Here is a 19775-nt window from a genome sequence, read left to right on the forward strand (position 1 = left end):
TGATCCTTCGAACACTGTTGATCATTCGAACAAGTGTGATCTTTCGAAAGTCAGCTATACGAAAGGTAAGGATATTTAACTCGAAAGATAAGGATCTTTCAAAAGGGAATCCTTCGAGTTCTTGAATCTTTCAAAATTATTGTTCGAGACTCAACAGTGACCTTTCGAGTACTGTTGATCCTTCGAACAATAGTCGATCTTTCGATTGTGGTCAGTTTATTGTTAACAAATTTCTGTGATTTCAGATCTTTCGACCAGGATCCTTCGGCTGTGTTATCTTTCGGATTATTCACTTAGCATTTATTTTGCTTTCCAATCATGAATCCGAGTTGGTGGAATCCTGCCCCAGACAGTGGTAAATATACAAGTTCAGGTGTCACTCCTTCATGGTGGGGTACACGTACACCGGCGCCAGACAGTGGAAAATACACGTCTACAAGTCTATCGCCTTCATGGGCCGAGTCTCCGGTATCGACATCTTCTCAGGGAAATCAGTGGGCGTTAGTCTCGAATCAAACTCCAAGTATCCAAAGTATTTTACTGAGCGAAAGCGAAACAGGAAGTTTGAATCGACCTCCGAAGCTGATGCATTTAAACGAGTATCCAGGTTGGGCTGATCGTTTCCGTACATATGTTTTGGGCCAGAATACAGAGTTGTGGATACGTTTCACCACAGATTTTGATCAAGCTATCGAAGTCGCTGCTTCAACAACTGCTAGTTTTGCCGATCTTCCAGAGGATCAGAAGAAAATATATGATCTGGAGAAGAAAGCCTACGCCATTCTCACTCAGGCGCTAAGCAAAGACATCTATCATCAATTTGTCAGCTTCAAGACTACAAAGAAGCTATGGGACGGTTTGAAAACCACGGGAGTAGGAAATGAAGCAACACGTCAATTGCGTCATGATCTGCTCAAGAAAGAATTCGACTGTTTTACATGCTTAGATAAGGAGTCTTTGGGAGACATGACAAGTCGGTTTTATCATTTGCTTACTGAGCTGAATAATTTTGGTGTAACAACAACTCAAGCAGAAGTGGTGAAAAAGTTTGCTGATGCTTTGCCTCCACAATGGAGTAGCTTCTTGGAAATCCTGAAGTATAACGGAGTGTTGAAAACTACAAATATCAACGACTTCGTGCAGCTTCTGGAAAACAAGGATCAGGAGGAAACCTTAAAGGCGAAGAGAGTTCCATTGCCACAAAATCCTGAAATGTACTGTGGAACTTCCAATACTTCGTCTGCAAGAACAGGTCCACATGCTCCTTTGCAAACAGCGTTTGTCACAACCACTGATATGTATGGCAATCCGGTGCAAGTTCCTGTTAAGCCACCTCCCACCACAGACATGTATGGAAATCCAATAGAACCACCTCCTCCTCCTCCTCCTGCTCAACAACAACGTGCATGTTATGGAGGAACATCATCTGCTGGTCAACAGTCAAAGTCAGGTACCGTACAGCTCGACACGTCAAGCTTCTCTAAAATCAGTGTAGAAGTAGCTAAGGAACACATGGAGCTGCTTAACACTGTAGTGAGCGCGTACTGTGGATTAATAGAAGGTCAGATTGGCAACATTAATCTGACACAAGAAGACTACAGGCAGATTGATAAAGAGGAGATGGACTTGATGGACATCAAGTGGGCCTTTGCGAGTGCTGTGAGAAGAGCAAAGGATTGGATGGAAAGTACTGGAAGAACCAGCTTGGAAAGTAAGCGAGACACCAAGTATGGGTTCGATAAACAAGCTGTTAAGTGCTTCAACTGTGGTGAACGGGGTCACTTTAAAAGGGAGTGCACAAAGCCAGCCCAGCACGGGAATCAAAACCCCTTCAGAAACCAAGGCAACCAGCAGAACAGAAACAATGATCGTACATTGGTACCCGTCAACAACCAAACCAACCGGGCACTTGCGGTTCAGGTGGATGAAGGTTGTGACTGGTCAATCCAGTTGGGTGGTGATGCTCCCGATGGAACAGCATGTTTTGCTCAGGTTGTGAAGAAGTTAGTTCACACCAGTGGTGGAGAATCTTCTGCCAGTGGTGGTGAATCATCTGAAGATGAAGATTCGTCTGGATACAGTAGAAGTGTTGATGAAGAATCATCCAATTCTGGTGATGATCATGTGGGTGAGACATCTAATGTTTCGGATGATGTTGACTTTGATGAACTTTTGGAGGAAGCTGCAGCAGAAACTCAAAGAAGATCTATTCTGGTGGATCAAGCTGCTTATTCTTCGTCTTCTCTCCATTCAGCCTTTATGGCTAATGTCGACGGTTCATCAAGTCAGGTATGTGTCGATGAACCCACTGCTGTTAACTGTGATGAATGTGCTAGGTTGCATGCTAGGTATGCTGATTTAGAAGGAAACATGTCTGAGTTGCAAGCCAAACATGATGCTTTACAAGCTAGTTTGTTTGACTTGCAAGACAAACATAGTTCCTTGAGTGCTGAGTGGTGTGACTTGCAAAGCAAGCATGAGGCTTTGCAAGAGAAATATGATGTGACATTCATCCACAATCAGAAATTGACTGTGGATCTCTCTAAATGCACAGAAGCCAACATGTTTTATGAAAACCATGAAAAAGAATTTAAGTCAGTAATTGAAACATTAAAGAAAGATAAAACTGAACTGACTAAAATGGTTTCAAGAAAACAAACTGATATTAATTTGTATATATCTCGCCTTGAGATTATGCAAAAAGAGATGGCTTGTGTGAAAACCGAAAGTGATGCGATCCAACTCAAGCTAGACAGTTATTTGAGCTCTAGCTATGTGTTAGATCACATCATTGATGTTCAGAAGGAAAAGAGAGATGTCACATGCATAGGCTACAAGAAATGTCCACCACCAGTGAGACATAACTATGATGCCATGCCTGATGAGGAGGACAGGGTATTCTTTGAACCTTCCGTGCCTCTAGATGTTAAGGAGTTTGCTGCAGGTCTCGGATACCAAAAGGAAGTATCCTCAGATTCAGATGTGTCAGCAAATACATTTGTGAGTGCTGAACAGAATCAAGATCCTCCAGTTGTGATTGAGGATGCTGATTCGTCTGATGATGAATCTGATGATACTGTCCCAGCAAAGTCTGATGCGGTAGTCAAAAATGAGGACATACCTCTTGAGAATCACATTCTATGTGATCCCCCTGTACAACCCGCTAAGACTGTTGCAACTGAGTTCTCATCTGCAGAAGAGCCGGAGAGTGTGAATTTGCTGTACACTCTAGTTGGTGATGATAAAATTTACTCAGACAAAGATTTTCCCATTAAGAATGTTAATCAATCCTTAATCTGCAAAGTCTTTGAAAATTCGACAAGTAAGTTTTTGGGAAAGACAGGACCACGTGTTACAGTTACACAGTGTCCTCCTATTCCAAAGGCTGAGATTCGAAAACAATTTGGCAACAAGAAATTACCAACAGTGCCAAAGCAGCAAAATCACACCAAGCCCAAAGGAAAATCACCGGCTCAAGTCCAAAAGAAGCCGAACCAAAAGAAGAAGAAAAATGTTAACTTTGTGAAATCGACGGGAACAGACAAAATTGAAAAGTTTGAAAATCAATCTAACTTAGATTTTGTCAAGAAAACTATTGTCGAGAAAAGAAATGAACCAAGCAGTTCAAAACCTAGTACCTCGGGTTCACAAAGTTCAACATCATCGGCTAAGCGATCACATGATACTTCGGGGTTTGTAGAACGAAGATCATGTTTTGAATGTGGAACCATTGGACATATTATTCGTAATTGTCCATATCTTCATAAACAAAAAGGAAAGGTTGATGATCCCCGTGGCAAAACTGACCGTAAGCCAACTGTTTCCACAAAACAAGATCCCCGACTTGTAAAAGAAAGGGTAAAGAAACAGAAAAGGCAACAGGTCAAGAAAATTGAAAAAGCAATTAAAATCGATGTGGTTCAAAAACAATCTGTTGATGTAAAACCAGACAATTCTACAACTTCAAACAATCAAGAAGTTAAAGTTTTAAAGAAAGACACTGGTAAAACAAAACAGACATGGAAACCTAAATCGGTTACTGAATCAGGGGGACCATCACAATTCACCAACCATCAAAGACAAGAAGTTATTGTCATTGATGAAAATGGAAGACCCAAGACCACAATGGCTTGGGTCCCCATCTCCAACTAATTCATTTGAGTTCATGTGCAGGGTGCTTCAGGAGGAACTATCAGTAGTCATTGGATTGTTGATAGTGGGGCATCCAGGCACATGACAGGCGACATGAAGCTTCTCTACGACGTTAAATCTATTAGAGGAGGTTATGTTGCTTTTGCTGGAGATAAAGGTGGATATATAACGGGTGAAGGAATGATATCTAACGGGATTGTCAGCTTTGACAAGATCAACTTTGTGCAACAACTTGATCACAATCTTCTTAGTGTTTCTCAAATCTGTGACAAGCAATTCTCAGTACACTTTGATGCTAATGGATGTTATGTGCTGAAACCCGGCTTCAAAATTCCAAAAGAATGGATTCTCTTGTCGGCTCCAAGGATAAATGATTTGTACGTCCTTGACATGAGCCAAGCTATTACTACGTCTGCACAAGCAACTTGTTTCGTTTCCAAAGCCACAGAAAAAGACACTATCTCTTGGCACAGACGAATGGGTCACATTCACTTACGAAAAATGAATCATTTGGTTTCAAATGAATTGGTGAATGGTGTTCCCCTCAAAAATTTCCATCTTCAAGACGTCTGTGTTTCGTGCCAGAAAGGAAAGCAAACAAAGAAGAAGCACCCTACAAAGAAGATCAACACGGTGGCAGTTCCTCTTGAACGCTTGCACATGGATTTGTTCGGTCCTGTTAAGCACAAGAGTATTCGGGGTGATCAATACTGCCTCGTGGTTACTGATGATTATTCAAGATTTTCTTGGGTTGCGTTCATGGCACACAAGAGTGAAACCTTTGGTATTATCAAAAACTTGATCATACAGATTGAGAATTTGTATAAGTTGAAGGTTAGGCGGATACGTAGCGACAATGGTACTGAATTTAAAAATCATTCCATGGCGGAGTTCTGCACTTCAAAGGGTATTCTACATGAGTTTAGTGCAGCTTATACTCCTCAACAGAATGGTGTCGCTGAACGTAAGAACCGTACATTGATCGAGACTGCTAGGACAATGTTGGTAGAGTCACAGTTACCCATTCCATTCTGGACTGAAGTTGTGGCCTCTGCATGTTACACATTGAACAGAGTCCTTACAGTCAAAAGGCACAACAAGACCTGCTTTGAGCTTCTTCAAAAACGGAAACCAGATTTGTCTTATCTCGAACCGTTTGGAGCTCCATGCACAATCATCGATCCTAATGGGAAGTTTGGGGCAAGAGCAATTGATGGATACTTTCTTGGGTATGCCACCCCTAACTTACGAGTCTGGAATCTAGAGACTAAAAGGGTCGAGGAATGGTCTGAGGTCAGAGTACAACGGCACACCTTGCCAGTCAAAAATCCGGGTCAACCTTGGATGTTTGAGTATGATGACTTCTTCAATTCGATCAATGTTGAAGCCGTTGAAGAAAATGCTGCGGCTAGGATGTTTTTCGAGAGTGACAATGCAACAGTTTCACCGGTGGTTCGTCCAATTCTTGTTAATCAAGAACCATCTTCTTCGGTGAACAACAATACTCTCAACAATGAGGATTTTCATGATGCAAACGAATTGAACGAATCTTCAGAGGATGATGAATTTCTAGATGCAGATCAGGAAGCTCCTACAACAGCAGTTCATGGTACTTCAGAGGGTACTCCTCCAGTGGATGCCCATAGAACAGCTGAGGCTACTGCATCATCCTCTTCGTCAATTCCGGGCCTTGAATTGGTTGTTGATCTTAACCTCAACAACCTGGGTATAAATGTTCCAGTTCCAGATAATCCAGAAACAAGGATTCATAATACCCATCCTCAACAAAACATCATTGGAAATGTGCAAAGTGGCGTTCAAACAAGAAACATGTTGCGAAACAACAACAATGCAGGCTTGTATGCGGCTATTCGAGAATCCGGGCAACAAAACGACTGGTCCTTCGCGTGTTATGTCTCACAGGAAGAACCAAGAACGTGGAAAGAAGCCTTGAAAGATAACGCTTGGGTTGAAGCAATGCAGGAAGAACTGCAACAATTCCAGAAGCTGGGTGTCTGGAAACTAGTAGAGAAACCTGCTGGATACAAGAAGATTGGTACCCGTTGGGTTTTCAAATGCAAAAAGGATGACCGTGGAGTTGTTATCCGAAACAAAGCTCGTTTAGTCGTTCAAGGTTTTCGTCAGATTGAAGGGATTGACTACAACGAAGTGTATGCACCAGTTGCACGTCTCGAAGCAATTCGAATCTTTCTAGCCTATGCGTCCTTCAAAGGATTCAAGGTTTATCAGATGGACGTGAAAAGTGCATTTTTGCATGGTGTGGTTGAAGAAGAGGTATATGTCGAACAGCCTCCAGGTTTTGAAGATCCTATCCATCCCGATCGGGTTTGGTTGCTCAACAAAGCTCTTTATGGTCTACATCAAGCACCGCGAGCTTGGTATGCAACCTTATCTCACTATCTGCTGGAGAACGGTTTTCGTAGAGGTCTTATTGACTGTACTCTTTTCATCAAAGAACAAGATGGAGATCTTCTTCTGGTACAGGTATACGTTGATGATATTATTTTTGGTTCTACTAATGATGTCTTGTGTAGGGAATTCGAGCGCATCATGCAGGATAAATTCGAGATGAGTGCTATGGGGGAAATGACTTTCTTCTTGGGCCTACAAGTACAACAAACTGAGTCTGGGATATTCATCCATCAGACTAAATATGTTGGTGACATCTTGAGCCGGTTCCAGATGTCTGATGCAACGCCCATTGGTACCCCACTGCCAACTAATCACGGAATTACTCCTGACCTGAAGGGAGAAGCTGTTAGCCCTTCAAACTATCGCGCTATGATTGGATCTCTTATGTACCTCACAGCATCAAGGCCAGACATAATGTACCCAACGTGCCTGCTTGCTAGATATCAAGTTAACCCGAAGGCCTCTCATCTTGCTGCTGTCAAAAGGATTTTTCGTTATTTGAAGGCGTACCCTGACACCGGTCTGTGGTACCCTAGGGATAATAACTTTGAATTGGTAGCTTTCAGTGATTCTGATTTTGGCGGATGCACAATCGACGGCAAATCCACAACGACTGGATGTCAGTTTTTAGGAAATCGCCTAGTCACATGGCAGTGCAAGAAGCAGACGTGCGTCGCTACATCAACATGCGAAGCTGAATACATTGCTGCCTCAAGTTGTTGCTCCCAAGTTCTTTGGATCCAACAACAAATGCGGGACTACGGTTTTGAATTCCTAACTACTCCTATTTACGTTGATAATTCTGCTGCTTTAGATATCACTAGAAATCCTGTGCAGCATTCGAAGACCAAACACATCGAAATCAAATATCACTTCATACGTGATTGCTTTGAGAAACGGCTAATCGATGTTGTTAAGGTCCACACCGATGACCAACGTGCCGACTTATTTACCAAAGCTTTTGACAAATCTAGATTTGACTTCTTATTATTGGTAAATGGCATTAAGGTCAAGCAAGAGTAAAACCAACATCGGAAAATCATTTTTGTAAATATCTTTGTGTGTTTTTAAATTTCTCTTAGTTTATTGATTTTAGGGGGAGTAAATCCAAAAATCTGAAAATCCAAAAACATTGAAAAATTTCAAAAACACAAAAACAATAGAAAAACAAAAATGAGTTTCCTGGCGAGCAAAAGAGAAAGTGATAGTACATCAGTGGTCTATCCAAGCCTCTTTAGACCTTAAATGAAAAACGATAAGCAGCTCTATATAAGATGTATCGGTAGGCTCACAATCATTTTAAAGTGTGCAGGGTGATATAAATCTTAATCGACTGAAGACCAGGTGGGAACCATTCATTGGCATATGGTCTTAGTACCGAAATTTCGTTTGATAGATTGCCGAGGTTCTGAGATATTCGGTCTTTATGCTGCTTATCATCTGGGTATCATGGTTGTATCTTTTACCGAAAAATAACGGGGACGCAAGTCTAGATCTTCCATGATACTATACATACGTGTACATATTGCATACTGCATTCGACCTCAATAAGTGATAAACAATCACATGTCCATTCAAATAAGTGATAAAATATCACATCTATCCGGGTGTCAAGTTCGTCTCTCTGCTGTACGGAAGTACTGACCTGTTCACGGACTTGCACCTGTGCCCTCATGCATACGAAAATCAAGTTCCTCATCAATAAGTGATTATATCACATAGGGCTTGTTTTCAAATCAAAATAAGTGAGTATCTCACAATTTATACGGTCAAACAGATGATAATCGGTATACTCACCAGTAAGATGAACACTCGTGCATACCTTGATACGGGAATGTGTCGTGATGTGGATGAACACCGGTCGGTAAGTATAAATCATACCTTAACGTATCCCCTCGCCATGATTACATCTGATAAGTTGAGCTTAAGTGGACAACAATACCGATAATTGTTATAGGATGCTTATCTTAATATTAACTAACTGAACAACAAGAGTGTTTTGGCATGACCGTACACTGATATGATTCTCTTACCCTCGAAACTCACAAAAAGAATGTCTGTAAATATTTATTTACTGTTTAACTTTTATTATTTTTCTTTTAAACAGTTTCATCGTTTGGTGCATATCAGCACGACATTAGCGGTGATGTCGTTTGATAACACTCAAAGGATTTTAAATTGTTGTCTTTTAATTTCAAAAATACCAAAAAGATTTTAGGCGTGTTTTAATATAAACTTTGTAAAAGCCAAAAAGATTTTATTTCTACTTTATTTTCGATCGTACGATGTTGGAGCTCTAGTCTTCGTTACCTGAAACCTGAACGAAAACCGAATTGACTAAATCTTCATAAACGGTCAAAAATTTGCATGTTTGAAAGTTAAAACTAAAATTGGCAAATTTTTAAACTTTCAAACTGTCGGACGGTGTTTGATTATGACATGGTCATTCGTGTGTCATTTGATTAACTATATTCCAAGCAGTTGTTCTCATTATGCGTTTAGATTTCTTGCATGTGCAGATTCTAAAGGCTAGGAGAACATGGTCGATGACAAGCTTCGGAATGAAGACACGACGTGAAGGCACTCAAATGATGAAGATGATCGAGTTGCCGCTGGCCATCATCAACTCCACAAGGATCTCACTTCATAAAGATAAAGTCTTTTCACGAGCATAACTCAAGGGGGAGCTTATGTTAAGGGGGAGTTTGTCAACACACTTCCTACATGATACGGGTAGTTTGTTGATACACTCTCTGCTTTCAAGACGTGAAGACTTTGAAGATCCTCCGAGACTTGAAAGGACATCAGAGTCTTGAGAACTCGAAGACCAAGGACCGTCGAAGATCGAGACGAGTCTACAATTATAGAAGATAAAGACAAAGCTACAGCCAAGGGGGAGTTTGTTGGTGCACTTGTGTCTGTACTTTGTCTGTATTCGGTCTGTATGTAAACGATGTTCTAAGTCTGTAAGTTGACCAAGTCAACCATCCTCCGGTTTGACTTGGTCAAACAGTTAGAAAGTAGTTGTCTGTCTCGAAGGATAGCTTCTCGAAGGATACTGTTGATCCTTCGAGGTACTCGAAAGATATGCTTCGATAGATAGACCTCGAAAGACAATCTTTCGAGGTCCTTGCTGATCCTTCGAGAGCATTGCATTCGAAAGATGATCCTTCGGACCATCTATCGAATCCTTCGAGCAAGACCAGCTGTGTATGGGTATAAATACCCATGCATTGTGTTGAGTTCAGAGAGTGCACACCCGAGAGATAGAGAGATAAGTTGAGAGCTTTCTGTCCGGAACTCACACACACACTTTGAGAGTTTACAAATTAGGTTTGTAAACATTGTGCTTGTAACCGAAACCTTCATTTGCATTAATACAAGTTGTGTTAATCGGTGAACCCGTGTGTGTTTGTGTTTATACTTGCTTAATCCCGGTTTGCTCGCTAGCTTGGATTCCGCACTCGCTAGTGGGTTAGTATAACAAGGTTTGAGGTTCGTCATCCGACAAAAGGGACCTACAGAAAGACTCAAAATACGTTTCTTTATTTAGGAGATTAATATGATCTCCTAAAAAACTGAAATATGCTATGATTAGGGAAAGAAAATTACGATAATACCCTTATGCATCGTTTATTACTAAATATGATATAATATTTACAAAAATGCCATTACTCTTAGATCTCATCATCTCCTAAATCAAAGGTCAAGATTTGTTCATTTTGTTCACAAATGAACCATTGTTCACTCTAGAACCCTACCCTATATATATATATATATATATATATATATATATATATATATATATATATATATATATATATATATATCAGAGAGATAGAGTTATATAAGAGAAAGAGAATCAAAGAGAGAGAGAGAGAGATCGAAGAAGGAGGTCGACCATGACCAGCAGCTGCAGCTGACGGTCCAGTTCTAATGGTGGTGTCTGGTTCCGTTGTAAAACAAAGGCGGTGAGCCATTGATTGATGTAGTTGAAAACAACATTGGTGGTGAGCAGCGGTCATTAATGGGAAAGGTAAATGTGGTTGTTAACACTAATGATGATCTTTGATGAAGATGGTGGTTGTGTTTTGGCCATGCGTGATTACGGTAAAAACCAACCTATGTGTGATTTTGTGTTTTGGCTATGCGTGATTTCTTCTTCATGCGTAATTAGGGTTTGAAATTGTTACGTGCGTAATTTACAAATGAACATGTGATTACGGTAAAAACCAACCTGTGCATGATTTTGTGTTTTGGCCAAGTGTGATTTCTTCTTCATGCGTAATTAGGGTTTGAAATTGTTACGTGCGTAATTTACAAATGAACATGTGTAATTAACTCGCGTATCATTGCACGTTATGGAGCTATTGTACGTTAACCTTCCCCTATATATATATATTTGGTATTTTCTCTTGTTAATTGCAATACTGTCATAGGTGTCGAAACTACCTTTCATTTCTTGCAAAATAGTGGGATCTAGTTACGTTGTGACCATAGCCAACAGCAAATATGTTGTTTAGCTTAAGTTTTTGCTAAAAGATAAGAGATGTTGCAACTGATATGGGACGCCTTAAAATGGAAAAGTTTGCAATTTTCACAGGACAAAAGGAGTATATTTTTGTGGGTTTTTTTCTTCATATGTGGGAGTTTACATTCTAAATATGTCATAAGCATGAAGACCGAGAAAATACATAAATTGAATGGATTGGGATTAAACGACACATCATACTTCTTGTTGTCCAACGTTTTTTGATCAAACATTTAGTTTTGTCAATGTTTACAAATATATATTATTCCATGAGTTAACTGCCATTTTCGTCCCTGTGGTTTGGTCACTTTGGCCATTTCAGTCCATTTTTAAAAAATGCGCCATTTTCCTCCCCGACGTTCTGGAAATGTGCCATTTCAGTCCAAAAATCGTAACCCAGTTAAGTCAGTTTGTAAATAAGGACTGATTGTGTAAATTTGTAACATAAAGGACCATTTAAGTAAAATCTATAAATATATAAGACAGTGGTGGCCGCACTCCTGTTCCCTCTCACTTCTCCAACGACCGGCGCCAATTCCGGCGACTTCTCCGGCCACACGCACATCTCCTCCGCCCTTTTCGTCATCTCCTATCTACACCCCCTCTCCGATAAACATCTATCAGCTTTCCGGAGATTATCCAGCCACCACTGTCTCCTGGTTGCAGCGGAGAACAACAACAACTCCGCCACCATGGCGGCGGCAGCGGCAAAGCAGAAAACATGAGAGAGAGAGAGTAGAGAGAGATCGGCGACGGCGGTGGTGATGGTTTTTCGTTTTGCTCCGACGAGTTCTGGTTCGTGTCCGGCGGCAGCAACGATGGTTGGTTATGATTGGTTTCAGGTCTCGAGTCCGGTTCTCCGGCATACCTCCGACAAAAACCCCGGTAAGCTTCTGAATCCTTTTCTTCATCTTGTTTCATTGCGTTTCAGTTCGATCCTTCTTTTTCGGTCAGTTTCGGGTTGGTTTCAGGCGACAGTGGCGACTAATGGTGACGGTGGTTCAGCGCAGTAACGACAGCGGGCCGCTGCCAGCGGCTCGGGTCAGGTTCTATCGTGTTTCAGTCTCCGCTGATGATGAAGGTTGATGATGATCGATGATGATGATAACAGATGATGACGATGATGACGTTGATGGTGGTGGTTCCGGCGGCGGCGGTGGTGACCACCGGAGCTCCGGTTCCGGCGGTGGTGGTGGTGATTGCAGAGCATAGAGAGAGAGAGTAGAGAGAGAGTGTGTGTATACATTATATATATATATATTATAATTATATAAATATTTATAGATTTTACTTAAATGGTCCTTTATGTTACAAATTTACACAATCAGTCCTTATTTACAAACCGACTTATCTGGGTTATGATTTTTGGACTGAAATGGCACCTTTCCAGAACGTCAGGGAGGAAAATGGCGCATTTTTGAAAAATGGACTGAAATGGCCAAAGTGACCAAACCACAGGGACGAAAATGGCAGTTAACTCTTATTCCATAATAATGTGATTATTTGATATAAATGATTCAAGAGGATTTTTTTATGTATAAGAATTATTTACTTTTGTCAACTTCGCAATTTTATTTGTGATTACCTCTTTGACTCGCAAGATTAAGCATAAACAGTATTGACCCATTAGTAAGTAAATGTGTTAAATTGATTCTCTGTACTTATGTGCTTGAATCTGTGTGTTTTCTTGCAAAAGAAACTAGGGGTGTTCAAAAAACTTGTGGCTCGCAGCTCGCTTGAAAAAAGCTCGAAGAAATCTCGGCTCGAAATTGACTCGGTTGTAAACGAGTCAACTCTGCTCGGCTAGGTTTGTAAACGAGCCGAGCTCGAGCTTGGCCTAGCTTGGCTCCTGAGCTCATGAGCTGGCTCGATAAGGTTTACATCCTTCATTTTTTTGTCCCACGTCGCTTAGAAAACAAAAACTAAGAGAATATTTCCCCTATAAAAGAAGGTAAAGACAATGTATAAAGTGAATTAACTATTTATAGTTGCATATTTAGCCATATGGTTAAATTAAATGGCAATAAGAAATTCATTTTAAGAGTTTTTTAAGTAGTAAATTTTGCGGTTCTTTGTTAGTTCGAGCTAGATCTAGCCGAGCTAGCTCGAATTCTAATCGAGTCGAGCTCGAGCCTCAAATCTCAGCTCGATTCGAAATTCGAGCTCGAGCCGAGCCAGCTCGAATTGAATTGGAGCCGAGCCAGCTCGAATTGAATTCGAGCCGAGCTCAAGCTGGGTCTAGCTCGGCTCGAATCGGCTCGTTTACAGCCCTAGAAGAAACAGATTCGACCTCCTCGCAACAAACTCACGGAAGCTTTCTCAACCTCCTACCCCGCTAGCTAGAAGTCCCAAAGGAAAATGAGTCCACATGAAGCATTACTCATCTGTTCATAAATAGTCGCATAGGCATAGTTATAAATTTAATCAAAATCTAAAGCATTAAATGTGTTCCTTACAACCATACAAATTTTCATTGTATATAGAATGAAAGATGGGTTTTCAGTTTGTTCAATTTGCAGACGAAAATGAGTTGTTTGAAATATGGATGACTGATTGTTGCGCTTTCGTTTTCTTTTATTTTTTTGGGGTCACTTGTAAATTGGTTTCCGGGATTTTGTATATCTGTTTTAGTTTTGCTTTCTTTCAATTTGTGTGCAACTTATCTAGTTGTCATATTAAGTTGCTGGTTGATGTTTAATCATTCTGTCTTAACTCTTCTGTTATTGGAGCTAAACAGCGGGTTAATAGAACCATAACCGAAATGACCGGAGAATGTATAACCAATGGTTTGCATCTACATTTTCATAAGCACATTGATAATGGATGTCTAGGGTTATGTTCATTAGAACCACCACCCTTGCCAGTGGGGGATCAAGCTCAAAAATTCAGGGTAATCCCAGTTTTTTAAATTTTTTTTGGGATCAGGGTATCTTTTGTATAAAACCGAAAAAAAATTACACTAAGTAGATGGAGTTAAGGGGTATTTTTACACTACGAAGACGGAGTTGTAGGGTAGCCCATGCTACCCCTGCTTGTACACTATGGGGACGGAGTTGAGGGGTAGTCTTGCCTTCACAACTTAAAAAAGAATTGTAAAAATGGAGGGACTATTGTCATTAAATGGAGGCACTTTGTTAAATTGAAAAGCACCATTGTCTTTACATTATCCCCACTTGCAGAAAATGATAATGGGTTGAGTCTTTATCGACAAATTTCAAATCCACCCCTTTAATTCAAATAAAATTATAACTCAAATCTTCTAGTTTGATATGAATTTTAAACAGCCATAGACTTATTTTGACTTGACTCGTTTTGACACACACAAGTCTAAATTTGCCACCGTTTATGTTTTGGAATCAAAAATTAGATTTTTAGAAAACCAATGAAAAGCTGATCTTTCATTCAAAACACACCGCTGACCAACGCTAATAGGTATACACAGAAAATACAATCTGCAGTCTGAACCATTACCAACAAAATAGAATCCAAGTCAACTGGTTCTTTTATGCACAAATCGCTAATAGGTATCGACACCATAAAGGAAAAAGGTAGCCAGCATCATAGTCTTCCAGTCAAGCCTAACTTTTTGCTCCCTGCTGTAAAATGTTTGCAGGCTGCAGCATCAAATCTGCCATGAATATAATAATTATGGTCAGTTTCCTCATACTTTTTGCTCCCTGCAGCATCAAATCTGCCATGAATATAACAATTATATATAATAAGTAATTCAATTTAAAATTATTAAAGGCAGAGGGAGAGATACCTTCATATGTTAATCTTCTATGCCGATAAAATTATATATAAGTAATTTAATTTAAAATTTAATCCATTAAACCCATTTAGTTTTAAATAGGTTATGATGGGTATAAGGTTAAGAATATTACACCTCAAACACTGGTAGTAATATTAGTTGGCCTTATCATACGAGTACCAACATTAATTTGTACTAAGTTGAACAATTGCTTGTTAAAAAAATATTATAAATCAGTAATTTAATTTAAAAGCATTAAAGGACAAAGGCAGAGGGAGAGATACCTTCATCGTATGTCAATACAGGGGATATGGGAGATGAGGGGCCAGTAACTCCCCTTTTTACTGCATCTTTCTTTCAAACCTTCTGGGTAATCACCCAACCAGATGTTTAAACTCAAGAGTGAAGGCAACAACATTTCTGGTAGATCCATCATCTTTGGGCATCTGTAAAAAGAGAGATGGTGGAGGGAGGTGAGGTATTGGGGATGTGAAGACACTTTCTTCAGATTAAAGCATACGTCAAAAGAGAGAGATTGGAGAGAGGTGAGGTTGGAAAATCCCATTATTTGAAGAGAAGTAAGAGATGAAGGAAGAATATGAGAAAACTGACTACAACTACGACCTCCATCTTCATCACCACCGTATAAGGATAGTTTCACAAGTGAGGTTGGAAAATTTTGTGGGCCCCACTCGGAGAAGGGCTTCTTCAACTCCCCAATTTTTAAGAATTACAGATTAGGAGGCCAAACCCAACCAGGTAAAGAAGCATCCATTCTTGGACACTCTCTTATGCTCAGTTGCTTCAATGATGTCAAATTGCCACCAGGAAAGGAAACCTCCAATTTGGGACAATTGAATATTTCCAGTTTCTTTAACGATGTTAAAGTGTCTGGAAATGACTCAATGTTTTTACAATGTTCTATTATCAATTCAGTGAGGTGAACCAAGCAGTTCAATTCAATCATTGATTTCAGATTTGGCCAATTACATATGTGGACATATTCAAGCATTGGCATGCTGCATCTGCTGATCATTTTTTGTCCTCCCCAGCAATTATAGATTGTAAGTGACCTGAGCTTCTCCAGTCCTCCTTTTGGAAACGAGACAACTTCAATTGAACTACAACCATAGACAGTCAACTCCTCAATGCCATCTGGACAACTGCAATACTCCATATTCTTACATTCATACACACCTAATATCCTAAGAGATGTTAGGAGGTTGCTCCTACAATTATCCCCCTCCTCTTCTTTCTCTCCTATACTAACCAAATTATCACAATACAACACTACCAGTTTCCTCAGCGTCACAAGAATCTTACTTGCATCTGCATCTGATTTCACCACGTATCTTACTTCATCACACCCCTCAATCTTTAATTCTTCCACTGCCCCAAGATACTCTATAACACCTCCCCACACCTCATCACTAAGCCCTGAAATATATGATATATACAACTTGGTGACTGCTGATGCTACTTCAACCAGACTTCTCAACACACCACTATCACACTTAACTATGCTTAGCTCATTTAATGAAGGCGGTGCTTCAAGTGTGACTTCAACCAACTGAGGACAATATGTTATTTCAAGAGCACTCAATGAAGGTAATGCTTCAAGTGTGACTTCAACCAAATTATCACAACCTTTTATTTCAAGAATATTCAATGAAGGCAATGCTTCAAGTGTGACTTCAACCAAATTACGACACATGCTTATTGACAACTTTTGCAAATGTGGAAACACACCCCCTGACCATTTCTTCAATCCATCCATACAACCAAAACTCAGAATTTCAAGTGAAGGAAATGCTTGACCAGTCCCAAATAACTCAGAACCCACAGCTTCCACCCCATATAAGTCTTCTATAACCAACTTCTTGAGAGACGGTAGCTGCCCAAGTGGCGGTAGAGATGTACATCTCTTACAACCACTTATTGACACATGCTTCAAATGAAGAAACGAGGGATCCCCAACCCAATTTGGAAATTCTTTTCCCCCGTATGACCTGATTTGCAGTTGTATTAACTTATCATCACAAGGCTTCAACTCATTTAGGACCGCCTTTTCAAGCATTTCATTTCGTGAATCATGTAGCTCATCACTCCAAACAAGCTCTAACTCACTAAGCTTCTTTTGTGAAAAGTTCGCCTCATGTGCATAGGTTGCATTTTGCACTTTTTCCAAACCTACAACAGAAATTTTCCCATATATATTTTTAAAGTCTTTAAGTTTGGCTATTTCAATTCCCCTTTCACTTTCGATATCGATTTTCGAGAGAGTAATTTGTAGGCTTTTCAACTTGCTAATCTCTAACAGCATCTGAAATGAAAGCAGGGTGTCCCTAACGTCAAGATGTTGCAGGTTCTTCAGATTTAGGAAGTTGTTGGGCAACTCAGTTAATTCATCACAACCAAACAGGATCAATGTTTGTAAATTAACAAGATTGCAAACATTTTCCGGTAAATGTGTGATACGAGTTTTAGATAGATTAAGATATCTCAAGTGCCTCAATGTATCAATGGACTCTGGTAACTCACTTATTTCAAAGCCACTCAGACTTAGAACCCTTAATAATGGTAACTCAGGAAGCAAATCAGTGAGAACCTTATTAGATAAAGAATATACCCAATTTTCCACCTCCCAAACAGATGTTGCCAAGAATGTCCTCAGACATTTGGTGTTTTCAAGTACCTGGAGCTTCTTGTAAGTTACATATTCCTCACGAACAAATGACATATGGCGGTACTTGTCTAGCTTCATCTTCTTAATATTCTTCTCTGACTCGTTGTCTAACCTTAAATAAAACTCGGTAGCAACAGATGTCGCCAAGTCATTCATGAGGTCATGCATCACAAATAATGATTCATTATTAGGTGCATGTTGAAAAAACGACCTTGACAACAACTCGCCAAAGTATTTGCGACCCAAGCATTGTTCTTCTGTTGAACCATTTGGAGTTGCCTGCTGCAAGAACCCTTCTGCCATCCATAGTAAAACCAGATCCTCCTTGTCAAATAGGAAGTCCTTGGGAAACAATGAGCAGTAAGCAAATAACCGCTTCAAAGGTGCCGAAAGATCATGATAGCTAAGTCTCAGTGCTGGGATGACTTCACCTTCAACTGGTGATGTCCATATCTCACTTTCTAACACTCCCTTCCATGAATCTTCATCTTTTTTTGTTCTCAGTGATGTACCAAGTGCGATCAATGCCAAAGGCAATTTTTTACATTTCTTCACAATGCCTTCACCATGTGGTTTAAGTGACAAACATGAATCAAAATTTCTTTCGCCTAATGCATGTAGAGCAAACAAAGATAAAGCATCATCATCTGACAGGCTCTCCAGATGCTTGTATAGAGAATTGTAACCCAGCTTTTTTAGCAATACATCTTTTCGTGTTGTTACTATGATTTTACTTCCTGGAGAACATGTATAAAATGGCCTGACGAGGGTTTCCCAATCCTCACGACTCTCACTCCACACATCATCTAACACCAATAAAAATCTTTTTCGTGTTAGGTGATCTCTAAGAGCTTCTTGAAGTTTATTAAAATTTTTATGTTCCTCCTTTACCTCACCTCCAAAAGCAATAAAGATCTCTTTGCTTCTAACAGAGATATCAAAGTCATCTGAGATGCAAATCCACGCCTTGACTTCGAAGTGGTCCTTGACTTGTACATCATTATACAAAAGCCCAGCTAGAGTTGTTTTTCCAAGCCCACCCATACCAACTATGGGAACAATGCTATAGTTTAGATCACATGGTTCATCAGCCGGTAACAATAACTGTTGAACCAGTGCATCTTTCTCAGCTTGGCGTCCAAAAATACTAGATGGGTTGACAACAGAGGTTTGCAATCTTCTATTATTATTAACAATTCTTGGCCTAGCTTCCTCTTCTGCTTTCAAACCAAGATTATCTAAACCAAGGTTATCTTTCTCCTTAACTAGATCTTGTAGTTTGGTGGAAATATCATCTAACTCGGCAATCATAGTAGTGGTCCGTGAGAAATTAGTGCAACAACTTGGGGTGATTAGCTTTCTTACCTTGCTGGTGATGCCTTCTGACTCGTGGGTTGACTCACGTTGCATGGCTTCAGTCAGCCAACCATCGAGGACGTCATCTATGTCATAAGCCAGATGCTGGAGATCATTCAGGCGTTGTTTAACAGATGGATCGGTTATCTCCATCTGAGAAGCATGAGTAAGATAAACTTGGATCTGGGTTAATGACTTCTGCAATTTCTTGATCTCAGCATCAATTCCCTTGTGGCGAGCAATGGTTTTGAAAGCTGCATCGGACAGCTTCTCAAAGAGCATCGGGAGGAGGGAAGAAAGCACGAGTTCAGCCATAGAGAGTTTGATGAGAGTGTAGAGGGGTATAGAAAGAAACTGTTGATGTTGTGAGGCGTTGTTTACAGTGGATTCACTCCTTCAGAAGAGTTGTTTCGTATGTTAACGTTTCAATTATTGTAAAAGGAGCACCAACTCTTTCAACTTTTGATTTTTTTTTGTCTAAAGGAAAACCCACTACGAATAAAGGAGCACACTTTTGATTTTTTTTTTGTCTAAAGGAAAACCCACTACAAATAAAGGAGCAGACTTTTGATTTTTTTTTTTGTTTAAAGGAATCACACTACAAATATAATATATTTTCTATATCTTTTTTTCTTTCAAATTAGGTGCCCTTTGTTATTAAATAGTAAAATAATCAGGCATCCCGTTTTCCTTTTCTATATTTAAAAAAGAAAATGATTTGCGTAACTTTTAGAACCACTAGCATAACTTTTAGAACACTGACCAAAAAAAAAATCTAATAATTTTTTGAGTTAAATGCCATTTTAGTCTATGGGGTTTGAGCCATTTTATCAATTTAGTACAAAGGTTTCATTTTTCGTCTGTGT

General features: G+C 39.8%; 1 protein-coding gene across 1 annotated transcript; it reads right to left on the reverse strand.

Moving 5' to 3' along the window:
* Positions 1 to 14492: 14492 nt before the first annotated feature.
* LOC110899903 (putative disease resistance RPP13-like protein 1) lies at positions 14493 to 19403 on the reverse strand. The gene is made up of 2 exons (XM_022146794.2): positions 15152 to 19403; positions 14493 to 14807 (listed from the first exon to the last, which is right to left on the reverse strand). The coding sequence occupies exon 1, from the start codon at positions 19222 to 19224 to the stop codon at positions 15598 to 15600; it is 3627 nt and encodes a 1208-aa protein (XP_022002486.1). The 5' UTR covers positions 19225 to 19403; the 3' UTR covers positions 14493 to 14807; positions 15152 to 15597.
* Between the last annotated feature and the right edge of the window lie 372 nt (positions 19404 to 19775).

Source organism: Helianthus annuus, chromosome 13, assembly GCF_002127325.2.
Source record: "Helianthus annuus cultivar XRQ/B chromosome 13, HanXRQr2.0-SUNRISE, whole genome shotgun sequence".
Lineage (NCBI taxonomy): Eukaryota > Viridiplantae > Streptophyta > Magnoliopsida > Asterales > Asteraceae > Helianthus > Helianthus annuus.

Coding starts and splice junctions, on each gene's coding strand:
- LOC110899903 (XM_022146794.2), bottom strand. CDS start 19,224: ATGGCTGAACTCGTGCTTTCTTCCCTCCTCCCGATGCTCTTTGAGAAG.